The sequence below is a fragment of the Dermacentor silvarum genome, chromosome 8 (genome assembly GCF_013339745.2).
Source record: "Dermacentor silvarum isolate Dsil-2018 chromosome 8, BIME_Dsil_1.4, whole genome shotgun sequence".
NCBI classification, from domain to species: domain Eukaryota; kingdom Metazoa; phylum Arthropoda; class Arachnida; order Ixodida; family Ixodidae; genus Dermacentor; species Dermacentor silvarum.
The window spans coordinates 84353674-84370714 of NC_051161.1; the positions used below are offsets into that span (position 1 = coordinate 84353674).

At 42.7% G+C, this 17041-nt stretch overlaps 1 protein-coding gene across 4 annotated transcripts in view; it reads left to right on the plus strand.

Moving 5' to 3' along the window:
- Positions 1-17041, plus strand: part of LOC119461528 (cytochrome b5 reductase 4) — a 302295-nt gene that overhangs the window by 282635 nt on the left and 2619 nt on the right. For all 4 annotated transcript variants that reach the window (XM_049673179.1, XM_049673178.1, XM_037722870.2 and 1 more), the window contains 6 exons: positions 983-1015; positions 4484-4609; positions 6999-7139; positions 9277-9420; positions 13210-13357; positions 14854-14940. In XM_049673179.1, coding sequence (XP_049529136.1) covers positions 983-1015; positions 4484-4609; positions 6999-7139; positions 9277-9420; positions 13210-13357; positions 14854-14940 — 679 coding nt within the window. The remainder of the gene's footprint in view (positions 1-982; positions 1016-4483; positions 4610-6998; positions 7140-9276; positions 9421-13209; positions 13358-14853; positions 14941-17041) is intronic.

The window sequence follows — 17041 nt, forward strand, 5'->3', positions numbered from 1 at the left end:
GAGAGACGATGACGGAACTTTAACATGGCAACAAAGGAAGGACAACGATGGAATGGGGACCATGTAAGGATGATATTGCAATGCTGGCGATGGAAGGACAACAGTGTCTTAATGATGAAGGCATGATGGCAACAGATTGACAATGACAGATTGGCAATGATGGAACGATGATGATGGCATCTCAATGATGGAATGACAGTGATGGAATGTAGGTGGTGAAATGGAGATGACGGGAGGAGGATGGCGGAGTGACGACAACGACTGTGTGTTTATATTGGATGTGATGTCTGCTTTTACATGCATCACCTGTCACCCCGGGCCACCTTGGTTTGCAGTTTGTCTGGTACTGCTTGGCACTATCTTTGAAACCAACCTATCGAGCAAGATAGCAGCAGGCAGCAGCCAGCACTTGGAAAGTGGAAGAAAGAGGCAAATGCTCTAAAGAGGACGCCTTCTTTCTACTATTAGGTTATCGAGGTTCACACTATGTAAAAGAATAGGTAAATGTTGTGCATTCTCATCAAGAGAAGTAACTCAACATTCAGCTGCAGCTTCAATGATAGTTAAAAGCTAGTGATTATAATAGCTTTCTTGTGCATGTCTGGCTCTCCTATCTTCAGACCTTTTATGCAGTCTGTTCTTTAATGAACAGATAAGAGGTTTATTGGGGGTGCATTCCTTTGGTCCAAGTACGCTACGAGTATGAACGGCGAGGCACCGTCTCACGAAAGATAGCAGTGACCAGCAGCACGAGCAGAGCGAGCCAAGCGTCGGCGATGCTGCTGGACAGAGGCGCATCCTCTTCACAAAACATACAAATTGTTCACTTTGCAACCACCAGCTCACAATAGACTTCATGCAGCAGTGTTTACAAAATCTTTTCAAGATAAATAGTGCCTTCTTCCCAATCCTTACTGTGTTACGTAATATGAACAGGGAATTTCTTTGTTGCTTACCAGTAATCTCTTTTTTATCATTTCAGAATTGCAAGATAATGTGTATAGTAACTATAATGGTGAGTAGTGCTTTGATCTTCTTAGCCTAAGCACTTTTCTATTTGCATACATAATTACTAGAGGCTTGCATAGAAGGTTGCCAAAGTATTGCACATTCTAGCATAATGCGAAGGGCACCTTCTTACCGCAGTGTTCTTGAGAAGAACATCTTGACAAGTTAGTTGGTTCATGATTATGATTATGAATTACTGCGCAAATATAACTAAGGGGGCAGCACACAAGAAGACACATATAGAAATAGTCTTACACTATTTCTGTCCTCTTTGTGTGCAGTCCTTTTCTTTGCATTTGAGCTTGCTTTGGCCCTGGCACTTGAGGTCTTGTGCAGGAGGCTCTATTCGAAGCCCATGAATCGGGCTGCATTATGCATCATTATAGTACTTTGAATTATCATTTTACTATAGTAGTCTTTCATCTTTAAGTCATCCTTAGTCTCATGTTGCACTGTATTCACAGAAGTACGGCATTTAAGTTTCCAAACACTTGACTGGCCACAAAATGGCACCCTGCGTTGTACCTCTGCCTGGTACCTGTGTTTCTTCTGATCGGAGTGATTCAACACCTATGGTGGCCATGTGCTCTTGCATGAAAGAGCATATGTAAGTGTATGTTTTCTCGCCACAACCTAATTCTTACAGCTCTTCCAGTATGAGCTGGTGCGATATGGTATCGAATGCTTTCTTAAGGTCTAGCGCTGCCACTTTTCTATCGGAGCTGCCGGCTGAACGGTTTAGGACTTCGTCTTTTGGCATGAGCCTCTATTTAATTGGAAACATCCCCAAGGCGGTCTTAAACATTTTGGGACATGGCTTACAGGAACATCATTCCATCGTGTGGTGCCCAGCACACACGGAACTGGAGGGAAACAAAAGGGTGGATCAGCTAGCTCGCGCATTTCACATCCGAGCGCCGACGAGTCCTATCGACGAACCTCTAACTCACATGACGTCTTGTAAAAGCAGCGACGTGACCGCCAAAAATTTTGTAATCCGCACCCAGACCTTACCGGAGAACAGGCTCGTGACTGGCACTGACTACAAATGAACATGTACACAAATCTATACCGACAACACCATATAAGCCCCACACAATACGCGGACATCTGTACATGGTGTGGAAAGTGGCCCACTCTTGCCCACATTACGTGGGAGTGCAATTCGTGGCCGCCAAATATCAATTCCCTCAATTTAGGGCAAATACCCAGCAACAGGCAGTAGACCTGGCTTGCTAGCATGGAACGGGAGAGCCAACTGGCTCTCCTCGACCAAGCCCGGCGAGCTGATAAGGCCAGTGGAACCCCTTCATGGAATAATCGTTCATTACTACTACTTGACTGGCCAAAAGGCAAAACACAGTGAAGTGCAAAACAGGCACTCTCCCTGTTGATGCGGTAAAACCTAGGCAGTTCATACATTGTTGCTCATAAATGATGTCAGATTGCTGTCCATTTCACGATATGCACTAATTTAAATTGGATAAGATACATAGGTCTGCATAGGAAATTAACACTATAACTAGAGCTGACTTCTGACATCCACTGTTCTTTTAAGACAAAATCTCTTTGTTACAAGCATATGATGCATCATGAGCTTGGAAACTTCGGTCAGTACTTCTTGGACAATCCCCTGGGTGTCTGTTCCAAATTTGTTTTCATGTGCTGCAGTACTTCTTGGACAGGGCAAATGAACAGGGCAAAGAAATAGTCAGTAGACTAGGCTGTTAAGACTATGAGCATAAGCAAGGCTGCACTTGAGTTCCTGAAATTTCCACATTTTTTCAACTGCTGCTGTGGCACTCGGTGGCTCCAGTGTTTTGCTGCTGAGCTTGAGGTTAAGGGTTCAGTTCCTGCCTGCAGCAGCCTTATTTTGATGGAGGCAAAATGCAAAAGCGCTCTTGTGGTAGATTTGGGTGCACATTAAAGAACCCCTGGTGGTCAAACTTATCATATTTACTCGCATAATGCTCACACACCCCTCCACATTGGCCATCAAAAAGTTCTTTTCTTTGAGTAATCACTGCATCTTAGAAAGTTTCTGCGGCCACTGTTGTCTGCTTGTTCCAACATCAGTGTTGACACCGACTCTGAATTGGTCAGGCCAGAGTCTATTTATTTGTTTAGTGACTTTGGACTAATTCAGCTAGTGTCAGCAAATAAAGGCCCTTGCAGTTACTGCTTGTGTTGAACCTGTGTTCTTATTACAAAGGTAACTGCCATGTGGGAGTAATATTTTGTTTGTGTTGGCAGTGGCTAATTTGAAAACTTCAATTTAAAGCCACTTTATTTTTTATTTTTCTGTTTAACACCTATAACGTACTATTGGAAAAATTTCCTCACGTAATTATCGCAGCGCCCAACTTCGCATAAATTTTCTGCAAAAAAAAAAGTGCGAGTCTTATGCGAGTAAATACGGAAGTCCAAACCTTCCACTATGACATCTCTCGTATACCCAGTGTTGCACCAAGAAGAATAACTCCATGAATCAGTGAATCAATTCTCAACTTTTCATGCATATGTTAATGACTTGGCTCCTGCTGAAATTCACAAACACTGTGGACTTTGTTCGGGAGCTGTGACACTCGTCAACTTTGTTCCAGAGTGTTGCATTAGGAACGTAAGCGAGCCAATGCGACATCTGTCGAATGGCTCACAATCTGCCAGCTTGCGTTCGTTTCTAGCTCACTGTGCACGTCGTCTTGTTTGCGCCTCTCATACTGTGCTTCTAGATCATGACGTACCGCATGATACACCTGTAAATTTTAGCTTCATGTGCTTGGCAACTCTTGCGTGAAGAAGTTGTGGCCAATTCTTGCAAGGCTAGATTCACCTGCAGCCAACATTCTTTTCCTCCTGGTTACGATTCCCATTAAAGGGATGCTAAATAGAAAAGAAAAAAAAAGACAAGTTAAGCTGTATTCATAAATTACCATTTTTCTAATACCAAAGAGGTATTGTTACCATGAGAAGAGCCTTGATAAGCTAGAAAAAAAAATGGGTTGCTGGCGATGCCACCTTGAAGTTCCCACATCAGCTAGCCACAACGTCATGAATTTTGATAATGTGTGCTCAGGCCTAGTTACCTTTCTAAAGCTCAAAATAGACTACATTGTATTCTAAAGGAGCCAAAGAATGAACTTAGCTACCTTCGAGAAATTTTACTGGGGCACATCAGTCCAAATGCAAAAAGATACTTAGAAATATGTGATGTTAACTCGCATCGTAATATACTGCGGTTTCAGCGCAAAATGTAAAAAAAAAGGAAACTTGCAAGTTTATTTTCACTTCTAGTGAACAATCGCTCAATACAAAATCATTAAAATATAATTTTCGAGAAATGATTTATTAGTTTAATCTGATTTAGTGTTTCTCTTTAATGTCTGTTTAAATTAGAGGAGGCGAGGCAAAAGTTGCACATGAGAATTGTTTTGTGAAAGGCCGGCAAAATGATCGTTTTGTTCATGATGTTCAGTCCAGGTGAAGTGCAAGCTAAAATGCCTGGAAACCCAGCTAGTGAAAGAAAGAAATTGTGTCTCCTGGTCCAGCTTGGGCTCCTTTTTGACCGACCACAACCAGCTAGTGCCTTTGAAAAATGCTGGTAAGTTTATTAATATATCCTCTCCAGGTGCCAAATAATTCTGTTCATTAAAGGGGTTCTCAACCACTGCTCGGGCTTGTTGAAAAAACACAGAGTCTACGGGTAGCATACGTTGCTGTAAATATCTCGGTTAAATTTTGCAGTCATGTGCGGGGTGTGGAGCTCGCAAGCGCAGTGCGAAGTCTGTTTTTTTTTTTAACTCTCTTTTTAACAGAAGCCTGCTCCTCATTCTTTTCGAGCTGCTATATTTTGTCATATAGCAGATTCCCATACTCAGGCGCTATTGGCCAATAGCTGACATCAATCAAGAAGGGTGTTCGGATCAGTGTGCTTCTTGCTACTGTTCATTTAATGACAAAATTTCCTGATGTCATGTTGCGGTATGGCTAGGTAAAATGATCAATCATGCGGAAATTATGCGATTTTTGTTTTGCACATGTTGTGAATCCTACACTTTTTGTGAGACGCAGTCATTCCATGTGGCTGTGAATAAAAAAGATAGAGTCTCTTAGTTCCCCCTATTTTTCTGACTCATTAGGTAGGATGATGTGGGTCATACAAAAATAAATAAAAGTTCTGCACACGTTTCTTCTGGCTGCAGTCACATGTGGCAGCCGCAATGATCGCAGGACCGGAGCAAGCTCATGTATCATGACTTCATAAACATCCGCGTCCTCCTGAGTACCAAAGCTGAAACTCGTTCATAGAAACAAATATTACAGTTGAATATTTAGAGCACTCCAACACTTAATTGCCAGTACTTTTTTCCGTGACGTAGAGAGTTTCGACCTTCATTTAACACACAAAAATCACAAATTGAAAGTTTCATGTTGATACTACTCTAAAATAAAAATAAAAAACAAGACCTTGTTTCAGTCTGCTGGTTTGCTAGTGTACGGTGTTGCTTGATTGGAATTGTTGGACGTAGTCACGTTCCATCACCCCACAATACAGCTATGGTTTTTGTTGCCAACCAGTTCAACAGAATTCAAGGAAAAACTGAACCTCCAACTGAACATCCAATATCTTGTACATATACTGTATCTCCGCTTTTGTTTTATTAATAAGGGAAGGAAAATGAGCCACAAGAGCAGATAGTCACCACCATGATAGCTTTCCTTGTTGTTTTTGTCATTAGAGAGTTTTAACGTGCATTTGCAGAATACCTGGTCACCAGAGAGGCATATGGCAACACCAATGCTGGTATAGACATCTTATGGTGCAGAGTTTAGCTAGAGAACACACAAAGCCCATACTGCAGGGACCTACCACATTCTACTCCGGCCTTTTTTGCATGAGATTTCGTTCTGCATAGAGGCATGTTGGCCCTGCCCTATGTGTCATAAAATTATGCACTGTTAGGCTTTTTATGTGAGATGGGCGTAGGTTCTTCTCTTCAGAGCATGTCTGGTGTGAATGCAAATGTGTAGAATGTGCTTGTGCAAGAATTATTTGTATGGACGCATTATTTCCTGTGCCTATTGCATGTACAATGCACATACCACATTTTGGAAAGATAGTTTATTGGTACTATTGCAGCATCATCTGCCATCCACCTTTCCCTCTTCCTGTTGTTCCCCTTTCTCCTTATCCCATTGGGGATAAGGAGAAAGGCAAAATACATGCACTTCTGACCTACCTCCCCTCCTTTCTTTTCACTATAACCTTCATCTTCCTCTATTGTATACAAAAAAAAAGAAAGCTAGGCCAGCACTTGGCTTCGCTTACTCCCCAAGTGTGAAATGGCATGCGTAGATTGTGATGTCTTCACAGTTGCACGCGCGTCACAGGTGACCTTGCACACTTTCATTTATCAAAGTGACAATTCTGTACCTCATGTCTTTTACAAACTTGTGACTAGTGCACACTGTGATGCGCTCGTGTACACTCAACACCCCTCAAATTTTCTATTAGATATCCTCCTAAGTGGTCCACTTATAACGCTATAACAAAATGCACCACCAATGATGGGATTGAACCTCTGTCTTCCCAATGCTCAATGCTCTAAACATTAGGCCACGATCGCATGCGTGCTTCTCTTGTGCCACAGTAACTCTCTGAAATGGCTGGCACGTGGACCACGTGTCAGTTTCTCGCATTCTTTCCTCGTGACAGCTAGTGCTTGGAGATGCTGGGTTAAACTGCGCCGCCTTCGGTATTGGACCACATTTTCTGTTAGGTGGTCATACTGGATACTGCCAAAGGGGGTGAAGTCCACCTATAATGCTATCGCATTCAATGTATCCTGTAAGACGTTCAATGGCCCATTGATCTGAGAAAAATTGTGTTGTTGTGTTAGATGTGAATGAATATGCTCGCAAACTCTGAAACGCTTTTGGTAACACCAGATCAGCGCTGTGACACGCGATCTCTCTTCCTCCCCTTTCAGAGAGCTTTTCCCGTAGTTGCACCCTAGTGAACAAGGACAGTGTGACTCACGACATCACATTGTTCAGCTTCGCGCTGCCACAAGGCTCATATATGTGGGTGCCCGTCGGGCATCACGTGACACTCGAACATGACGTCAAAGGTAAGTGCAACACCGAGTCTATGACAGCATCTTGCCTCATGTAAACGTTCTGTTCTAACTATTGTCCAATTGCTGTGTTTTTATTATCATGGTAGGAACTTATTAGAAACAGCAATGATGGGACAATGATGATTGCTCTTTTTTTTTTTCTTGTGCATAAGTTTGTACTAGGAATTCTGGCACGTAGTATCTCTTCTGTTCTGTCCTGGCCTCTGAAGGTTCATTCCTCTGTACTGTGAGAGGGGAGTCTACCTTTTTTAAATGGTTGCTTAGAAAAATGAAAAAAGTGTGTCGGGCAAGAAAACTTTCCAGCAACCAAGCAGGCGTTTTGTACCTATATTTAGTGGTTGGAATCCTAAACAGTTGGTTGATTAATCGCAAAAAGCTGCCATTAATTCACAACACTGACTATATCCCTTTCAGTCACGGTGTCCACATTTGCAGACACAAAGTCCTTTTGACAATTCTGTCCAGTAGTGACAATAAAAATTTAAAAAACAACGGAGGCTGAACTGCAGATCATTTGATCCCATTCCTTTCCCAATGTTACTCCAGTTCTCTCTAGACTGCAGGGTGCTGTACATGACCGCTTTACTAAAGGCACTACCATGTTTGCCATAATGATTGATGTGCCGTATTCTGTCAGCTATGGTGACGCTGTAGTTTTGAACTCATTATGCCTGCAGCCAATAATTAACTTGTTCATGTTGTTTGGACGGGTGATTTAAACCATTTTATGAAAATAAGTGCGAGATTATGAACTGTACACTGTAGTAAAAATTTAATTGTCTCTAATTACGAGGACTCACCAGAAACTACAGAAAGTTTCTTTTGAACACCTTTGCTTTCTTTCAAGAGCAGCACCTTGGAATAAAATTATGTGACTTTGACAGATTTATTCATAGTACATCGTAATATGTGACTGAAAGAGATATATTTGCATAGCAAGTGGCTCTGTGCAATGCAGATTTACTACTATGTGTGCAATGTTAAAGTACCACTGCAGATAGAGCAGTAAAGCTGTGCAGTTGAAACTTTGCACAGGGCTGGTAAAATCTCTGTAAACTCTAATGTGAGTCTTAAAAGGGCCATGACATGGACGCCCAACTATTCTTAGTCTATAGTTATAACTGAGCGTAGGGTAGAGTAAAAAAAGTGGGCTTTCAGCACCCATTTTAACTTGAAGGAAATTTCAATTTGAAATCGCTACCTCTAAGCTCCTCCCACCAAGGGTGACCACAATTTTGCCATGGATTATGTGACATGAGTGCTGGGCCCGCTATGCTGTCTGCTCAGAAACATTCTGAAACCACATCGGACATCCTGCTCCGCACACTCTGCCACCCAATGACGCTGCAAGGGCGTCGCCATGGAATTATGCCTGTTATTCGTTTACTGCTGCGATAAAAGCTGCACAAGCGAGAGAGTGCCTGTAAGAACTATCTTCCACTGATAACCGAAATGTACATGCAAAAACAAAACTGCACACCGTAACCATACCATAACGGTGCTTGCAGTTCACAAAAGCATGGCCTTTGAGATTAGCTTTTGTTACTTGAAGGATGCCGTCGCGTTAGGTGCGATTTCATTTCATCACCTGTTAGCATTGCCAGACTGCTGTATGGATTAACTGTGATATAAAAAAAATTCTGATCTAATGTTTCTGCCCCACCAAGTGCACTCAAATTTTGCCAGCTTGCTGTGCGACACGTACAGTTTAACATGCAATGCATAATTCAATTTCGAAAATTTGTTGTCTTGGCCCCTTTAAAGAACTGTATCTAAAGAATTAGTTTGTAAATTTGACCCAACTCTTATGTAATAGCTCTTTATTATGGGCCTTTGAGGTAACAAATAAATAATAATAATAAAGTAACAATAATTAAAATTAATCGCACTACTACAAGAAAACAGTAAAAAAAAACACTCTTACTTAGGCGAGGGTGCTGTGTAGAGTTGTGTGACATCGTTGGTTCAGAAAGCAGCGTTGCACTGTGCAACTTGCCCTGCATCAACTCTCAGGGGCAAATACGACTGCATGGAGGCATAGCTGACACCGCCATTGATGCATGATTCCTAGGAAATTGCTGATCGAGATCTGAGATTTGTTCTCTTTTCTTGGCCAATTTAAATGAAGGAATGCGAATATCTCGGAGTTACACCCCGGTCATCCCTGCACTGAAGGCTGACGAGGAAGGGTCTGATGGGAAGACAGTGCACCTGATGATCAAGGTCTATTCTGAAGGGGCCCTGACTCCCGTGCTGAACACCCTCGAAATCGGTATGTGGCGAGTTCCGTTTACTATCCCAGTGCAGTTGTACGCATGAGCAAAACGCAAGTGAATATGACTGCACAACATTTTGCGAATCACAGAAATGTACACCTGATTTCATGCTGCTTTTAGACAATCAGATCCATCGAAGAAAATAGTAATAGTTTCAGTTTAGGAAGAATGATGCCACTTTATGCACTTTTTCTATTATTATTTTTGTTTTCATTTTGGTGAGTGTGCAAAGAGAGAGAGAGTTCTTTAATCAAAAAAAAGAAAGAAAGTCGACTTGAGGAGCCAGGTGGCTTGCTACCCTATGCAGAAGTAAGGCCAAAGGTAAATGAGGCACAAACGTAACAGAGTAAGGAAAGGAGAAGTGCTCAATCTTACTACTAAAGCATCAGTTTTGCACATGCAAGTAAATTTATATGATTAACACGGCATGGATGTATATCTTTGGCATTACTTGAGAAGATAAACATCTTGAAGTTTTCTGTTAATTTCATTTGTCTGCTCAATGCCTAAAGGTAGGTAGGTAGGTAAAAACTTTATTTTTGTCCTGCAGTTAATAGGGTGGGCTTCACCCTGCCTAGACGTTTGCCACAAGCTCTTGGGCTCTGGCGGTGTCGTCGGCCCGCTGGACTGCCCACAGTTGATCTTCTGGGGCTGAGCAGCACAGCACACCAATGCACGCGGAGGCTTTCGCTAGAGGTGTCTCCCCATTGCTACTTGTTAGCCCTTGGCATTTCCACAGCATATGCTTCAAGAGTTGCTCTTGAGCCACATAACTTGCATTCAGTTTGTCATGTGTATATCTGGATATAGTATATTCCACATTACTGGATTACAGTATGTCCTCATTTGTAACTGCCGCCACTGGACAGACTGCGATTTGTTTAGTTTTTGATGAGGTGGTGGATAAATACACCTCTGCATTTTATAATGTGTTGTTATATCTTTCGATTTGGCCAATCTGTCTTCCCACTCCCAATCTCCGTTCTCACCTTCTTCGGCGGCTCCCGAGTTGATGGCACCATTGTTTGTCACAACTAAACTCTGAAAAATATTTCAGTTCTGACTGTGTGCTTGGAGAATGCCTATCTGTTTAACAAATTTGCTTAGTGTAAATCATGGTGTTGATGAACAACAAAAGGAAAATAGTCATTTTTTTCCCATCTCAATCATTTCACATGCATTAAACTATTTTGCAGCACAGATATCGTATGACATCCTGTGAGATGTATTCATAACATTTTCAACGTTACCATTTTCTTCATTAATTGTGATTCTGAACCATTATTCTGGCATTGCAATTGCAATATCTGATCAGCTTTTTTCTAGGTCAATAATATCAAAAGTTGAACAAAATTTAATCATAAATTTGGGAGGAAAATTGCAAGAAATGTGCAGCAAGAGAGCTAAGATTAAGCAGGTATGTTTCTGAATAATTACATATCCAATGAGTGAAACATGGCATTTTAATGTTTATATCTATATTTTAGATGAAGTTATGAAATTCTAAAGTTTCAGCATTGCAGGTGTGAATTTTTGTTGGTGATTTCTATGAGATTTCAAAATGTGTCAATGTCCTAAAACATAGTATATCTTAGTATTTCTGCACTCTAAAACTCTCTAGCATTAAAAAAAAATGGAGAATTAAATGAGTACCAGAGAGGCATTGGGGCCACTCCCAGAAATTGCGACATGCAAAAAAGAACATTTTGAGAAAAATGCAAAAATTCAATATGTATATACACTTCAAGCTACAAAAGCAGATATATTTCTTTGAAAGCAGCATTGAAAGAATGTCTTTGACAGGAAACCAAGCCAGAAAGATGCCCTTTCAAACCAGACTAAGATGATCTGGCTCTGATGAGTGGTTTTGGAATGGCAAACGGCACAATATGGGCCATTTTCAGTGGCTTCATGGGTGCAACTTAGCATTTCAAAGTATAAATACAGTGTTGTTTCTCAACGACGTATCATTTCGAGTAATGTATTTCCAGCAGATGTGCCACAATATGTAGGAAAAATATTACAGAAATGGGAAATATATATTTTGGGGATTTTTTGTTGCCAAGACCTATATGTCCCTCCCCTTAATGTTGTTTCCAATTTTTAAGCTAAAGAGAGACATGTCTAATCATATTGCTCACGTCACGTGCAACACATATAATGTTTGCATTCTCAAATGTATGTGTGAGCATCAGAGGTTACTCTGGAATGTACAGAGAAACTTGTATAAACTGTTGATGGACTTGGCCCGTATGATTCAATGACCAGTGGTTGTGCTCGCCACTTTCATTGTGCTTCGAGTGCTGCTTGCTTTTCTGGGTGCAAGTTCGCCCAATAGAGAGCTGGAGTTCAAATGCACACTTCTGGCAGTGTTTATTTCTTCACTATTACTACAACATGACAATATGAAAAAAGAAAGAACATAACTAAGGCATGGAGCTGCTTATTAACTCATTGAAGTCCTTTCATGGTACAGTGTAGACCGCTTATAACGTAAGTCGCCGGAGTCGGTACTATAAGCGGTACCGCACTATAACCAAAACAACGATTTTCAAGCCCTGCGCGTATGCAAAACATGTAGACCAAGCAGCTGCGCGTATCCGAGAATCGAAGCGTGCGACTGGGAGTTTTGTATCCGTTTAATTTACGAACGTTGAAAGGTTAATGGCCAAGTATCCACGATCTTCGCACGAAGCAAAGTAATAATTTTATAAAATGTCTCAGTTTTGCCCGAAAGGCGAAGCGTCAATTGCGATAGCAAATTAGTAGAGAGCTATAAGGAGTAGGGATAGTAGTGTTATCGGCTGCATAAACTTGACACATTCGCTTACTAACTGAATTAACAAGCATGGTGTCAACACGCACAGGCAAACATGAATAGACTTGAAAACCGCAGACAGCCACTGTCAAAACGCAGGCGTGGGGAAATGCGGCCGCTGCAGCGAGCGAAGGTCTATGCGGTCTATCGCTTCAACGGAAACTGAGCAGCGTAAGCACGGCGCATACAAAGGTCAGAGCCCTGGGCAGATCGCTTTCAAGATACGGTGCGCGCGACAACACCGACAGCCGGCACAGGTGCGAAAGCATTTGTTGGCACAGTAGAAGCCGCCCCCCCCCCCCCCTCCCTCCCTTGCTGCCTTCCCGCTTTGCTGCTTTCGCGTGGGAGATTGCGTGACCAGTTCCCCTTGCCCCGGTTGCAAGATACGCATTTGGTGCCACAGCACAGCGTCGCCCCCCCCCCCCCCCCCTCCCTCCCGTACCCCCACGGCCTTTCGTGCGATGGAAGTCGCGTTCGCTCTCCGCTGTGTGTTCGCTCTTCATGAAGGCGCGCGTCCCCCGCGCGCTTTAACTCGCACATACGGCGCACGGCAACGATTGTATCGCCCTTGGACTCATGCTCCACGTCTCATGCTCCTCCTCCGCATCGCCCTCGTTGGTCTCCTCTCCCATCGGCGGGCACACCTCGTTGAGAAGCGTGCTCGCTACCGCCCTTGTCGGCAAGATTTTCCCGCGGAAGCCGCATTATAACCGGTATTTCGTCTCGCACGGCTGCACTGTAAGCGGTATACTACGGTGCAGCCATGGAGTGCTATGGTAAAATTAATGGGAGTCTGAAAAGACCGTACTATATCCGATCCTGCACTATAAGCGGTTACGCTATAGGTGGTCTATACTCTATTGCTTTTCTGAATGATCACTTCAGTTATGTGAAACTGTCAGGATAGCTAACAGGGTGTGTGAATGCACAAAATGCGCTTCTTGCTGCTCCTGTTTACCTGGCCCAGGCGACAAGGTGGACATGAAAGACACGGAAGGTGACTTCGAGCTGTCAACCTTGCAGAGGTGTCAGAACCTCATCCTCCTAGCTGCTGGGACAGGCTTCACGCCCATGGTGCGACTGCTGCATTGGGGCGTCTTTGTCTCCAGGCAAATGTGAGAGCACTTTCGTCTGTCATGCTGAGGGGTGCATGTTTGGATGATTTGAAATGAAAGGTGCATTCTATCAAAAATTAGTCTGCCTCATGATCATATTGTAGTTTTGGCACGTAAAACCACATCATTTATTTTTTCTATCAAAAAGTAAATCTAATTTGGCGCTGCCAGTGGATGATACAAAGGGAGCATCCCTGTAATACTAGCCTTCATTTGGCGAAGCAAATGATGTAAGTGGAGCAAAAGGAAGCGAGATGCTGTGGATTATTGTCAGTGAATTCAAAGGCATGGTGCACCCTTTGAAAAAGCCATCTCTAGGCACAACTTTTCAAAATGGTCATTTTCAGGTGCTGCCAAGACAATGCTAAACCTCTTGAGGGCCTCTAAACCTTGTGTGTACATCAAGTCAGCACAACATAACCAGTACGCAAGAAAAAAAATTCGATAAAATGTGTGGTTGCCACAAATCGGGCCTCTTGTAACTGGTATTCACACATGTTGGTAATGAAAGCAAGACAGTAGTACTGAAGTACACTGTTTGCAATTGGCTTACACACCTACAATGCTGCAATGAAGGGTGCAGCTTTAATAGTCAAGGCAACCTGGCTTCTTGGTACACTGTTGTATAAAGGTTATAAACAAGGATAAGGTGCTAACGGCACTCGCTGCTGCTGGGTCACAGACCGTACTAAGCCAAAATCATGAAAGGCACTGACAGATGGAGTAGGGCAATGTGGTATTAAGGCTATAAACAGGGATAAGGTGCCTCAGAAAGGCCTGCGAACGTTTCAATAGGAGGACCTATCTTCGGCAAAGGCGGCCTTGTCATCCTTGGCAGGTTAGTTTAACCTGACGAGGATGACAAAGCCGAACTGCCTAGCACTTGATATGAAGGTGCAACACCAGCAGTTATTACCAAATTCTGGCCGTTGAACCTTGGTCTTAATGAGACAAATACACTATGATTGCCTCACTAGTCCTTCGTGAGCCTTCGCCACGCTTGCTTCGATTTGCACAGAGCCTCACATGACCAATTCACCTTTACCGTAGGTGCAGCACCGTCACGCAGTGGTAGCTGCCAGTAATCCATTCCGATGGGCAATCATGCAGGATGATGTGCCGATCCTGATAAAAGTACAAGCTGTGCTGTAGGTGGAATGATAATTTGTTTAGAGCAAAGCTTTGCAAACCGCAGACTTATTTAGCAATGATCACAGTTTCTAAGGATGCCACACATTTCTTGCATTGCATAAACACAAGGAAGTGTCTACATGAAGTGAAATTCATTGTAATCGCTTATCTTCATTCAGCTGACCGCTGCAATAAGTCTGTAGAGTGGTTAGTAATATGATCTTTGTTTATCTGTGCTCCACTGAAGTTCGTCCGTTTTTTTTTTAATGTGTGCTTCCAAGTTTTTGACAACGTGTCGTGCCTGTCTTTTGTAGTTACTGTAGCGCCATATGTTTGGCTTCTTTGTTTTGTTTTGCTTTCCTCAGTAACATAAAGCTGATGACGTTCAACAAGACTGTGAGAGACATCGTTTGGAAAGAGGAGTTGGATCGACTACAGGAGCAACATAACCGGTAAGCTGTTTCTTTCACCTCACAGCACAGAGATGACCCCTTACCTCAACCCTCCCTGTCCTGCTGAGTGGGGATCACTAGCCTGGCTCATAAACCACAAATGACTGAAAGATAAATTATTCAAAGGGTGTCACATATCCCATTCAGTAGTTGTACAGTTAAGCTTTGCTTTTCTTTATCCATGCTCAGATTATCCAGAATAGCTGTTTGGAGGTGCGGCAACTGCGAATGTGCCTCGGGGAAATGGGGCGATCGGGTGGAGAGTAGTGCTGATCACCTGATTGGTGGTTGGGTTCATGTTAACGAATCCACTCCTTGGGACATTCATTATGTGGCTTATGTGAAGGTCTTTGAAGTTTGTCGCGGCAATACACAATAGGAAGCGCTTCGATCTTCTGGAGTGGCTGTGGCATTGTGTTGCCGAGCATGAGGCCATGGTTGGAATCCTCCGATTGGCAATTTAATTAACTCCAGGTAGGCAAGCTTGATCGAGAGCCCTCTTTTACATCACTTCTCATAGCCTCTTTATTACCGTTAGACATGTAAAGGGGCCCTGAAACACTTTTTGAACACAGTAAAAAAACATTGTGGATCTGTACAAGAGGCTCCTGATAACTTGTTATGTGTAGCTACGCCTGCAGCGCGTGGCCTCTGGGATAGCCGCGGCATGCTGTGTAGTGTAGTCTACCACGGCTGCCACGCCATGACGAGCTCTTTCGCCACCTAGACACTAATCTTTTGGGCAAGGCTTTGCCCCCCTTGGCTTCTCCCTACTGTAGCTTCCAGGGTGCTAGCAGCGTCGAAAAGAAAGAAAGCTGCATATCGGTGCGGTAACTCTATTTATACTTATTTACTTTTATTTGTTTATTTATGAAGGATTCAAAATTTTTTGCCATGAAATTTGTGAGACAATGTCCTTTAATAGGGAGACCATTTTATGATTAGGTAGAATAGTGTTTCAGGGCTCCTTTAAACTCCTTTAATCAATTAGCAACCTGGGGAAAAAATAATGCAGGGTTTCTCAAGCTGTGATCTGCGAACCTTATGGGGACTCGAGGTAGTTCTCCAAGGCATTGTGGCTCACTTAGATATAGTATGTGTATGGTGAGTCTTTTGAAATGGGTCATCTACTTCAGCTGGTGTTCTGCATATTTGTCCTGATCAAATTGAAAGGAAACTGTGGAATTGATGTATAACCAGCCTCAACCACCTACAATTCTCAACTGATGTCATTTGGTTTGCTGTCAGCGTGAACCTAATAACTTCGCTAGCGTTCAGGATACATGCTGTGGGGGCAGAGAATGCACTCGCGTCATGATCTTGAGCGCTGTAAAATTAAAATCATTGAATCTGCGATGGCATGGCCAAATACAAAAGGTGCTCTCTGTGGTTGTCCATTAATTGCCTGTAAGTGGCTTCAAAACTGAAATGCACAAAGCAGCACATCTTTCAACAACTCTATTCTCAGGGGTGTGGCGACTTGCATTGACATATCAGACATTGTTTTTTTCAGAAAGCCTCTCTTATGCAAATGTTTGAAATGCTATAGTGTGTTCTGTAACAGATTTTGTGGTGGAGATTTCAAAACAGGTGCTGCCTTTACGATTCTTACTGAATGGAGAGGGCTTCCACATTGACCAGCCTCAGTCATGCAATGTTAGCTTGTGGCTTGATGCAATTAATACAACACTTTACTTATGTCTACTCGCACATTGTTCATAGTGATTTGTTGTGGAAAATTGTATCAGGCAATTTCTTAAAAGCCTGCGGCATGTGGTGCTGCTTCACACCTTACCCCTTCACGTGCGATGGCACTCCAGCACAATCGTATTGTAATTTTTGTGCTCCTCTTCTAGCAAAGCATTATATTATGTGTATGTGCAAGCTACTATATTGTGTGTACATGTGTTTTTTTTTTTTTCATTGCGACTGGTGTTCTGTTAATAAGTGTGCTTGTGTCCTTAAGTTTATCCGCTTTGATGCTGTGCTCTGTATGAGGTGGCGAGGTTCCCCTCAAGCTGAAATTTCATCTTTTTTGCCTGCTCTTCCTTCCAAGTTTTTTACAGAATAAGAACAAATAAAATTGAAATCATGTTTTAGT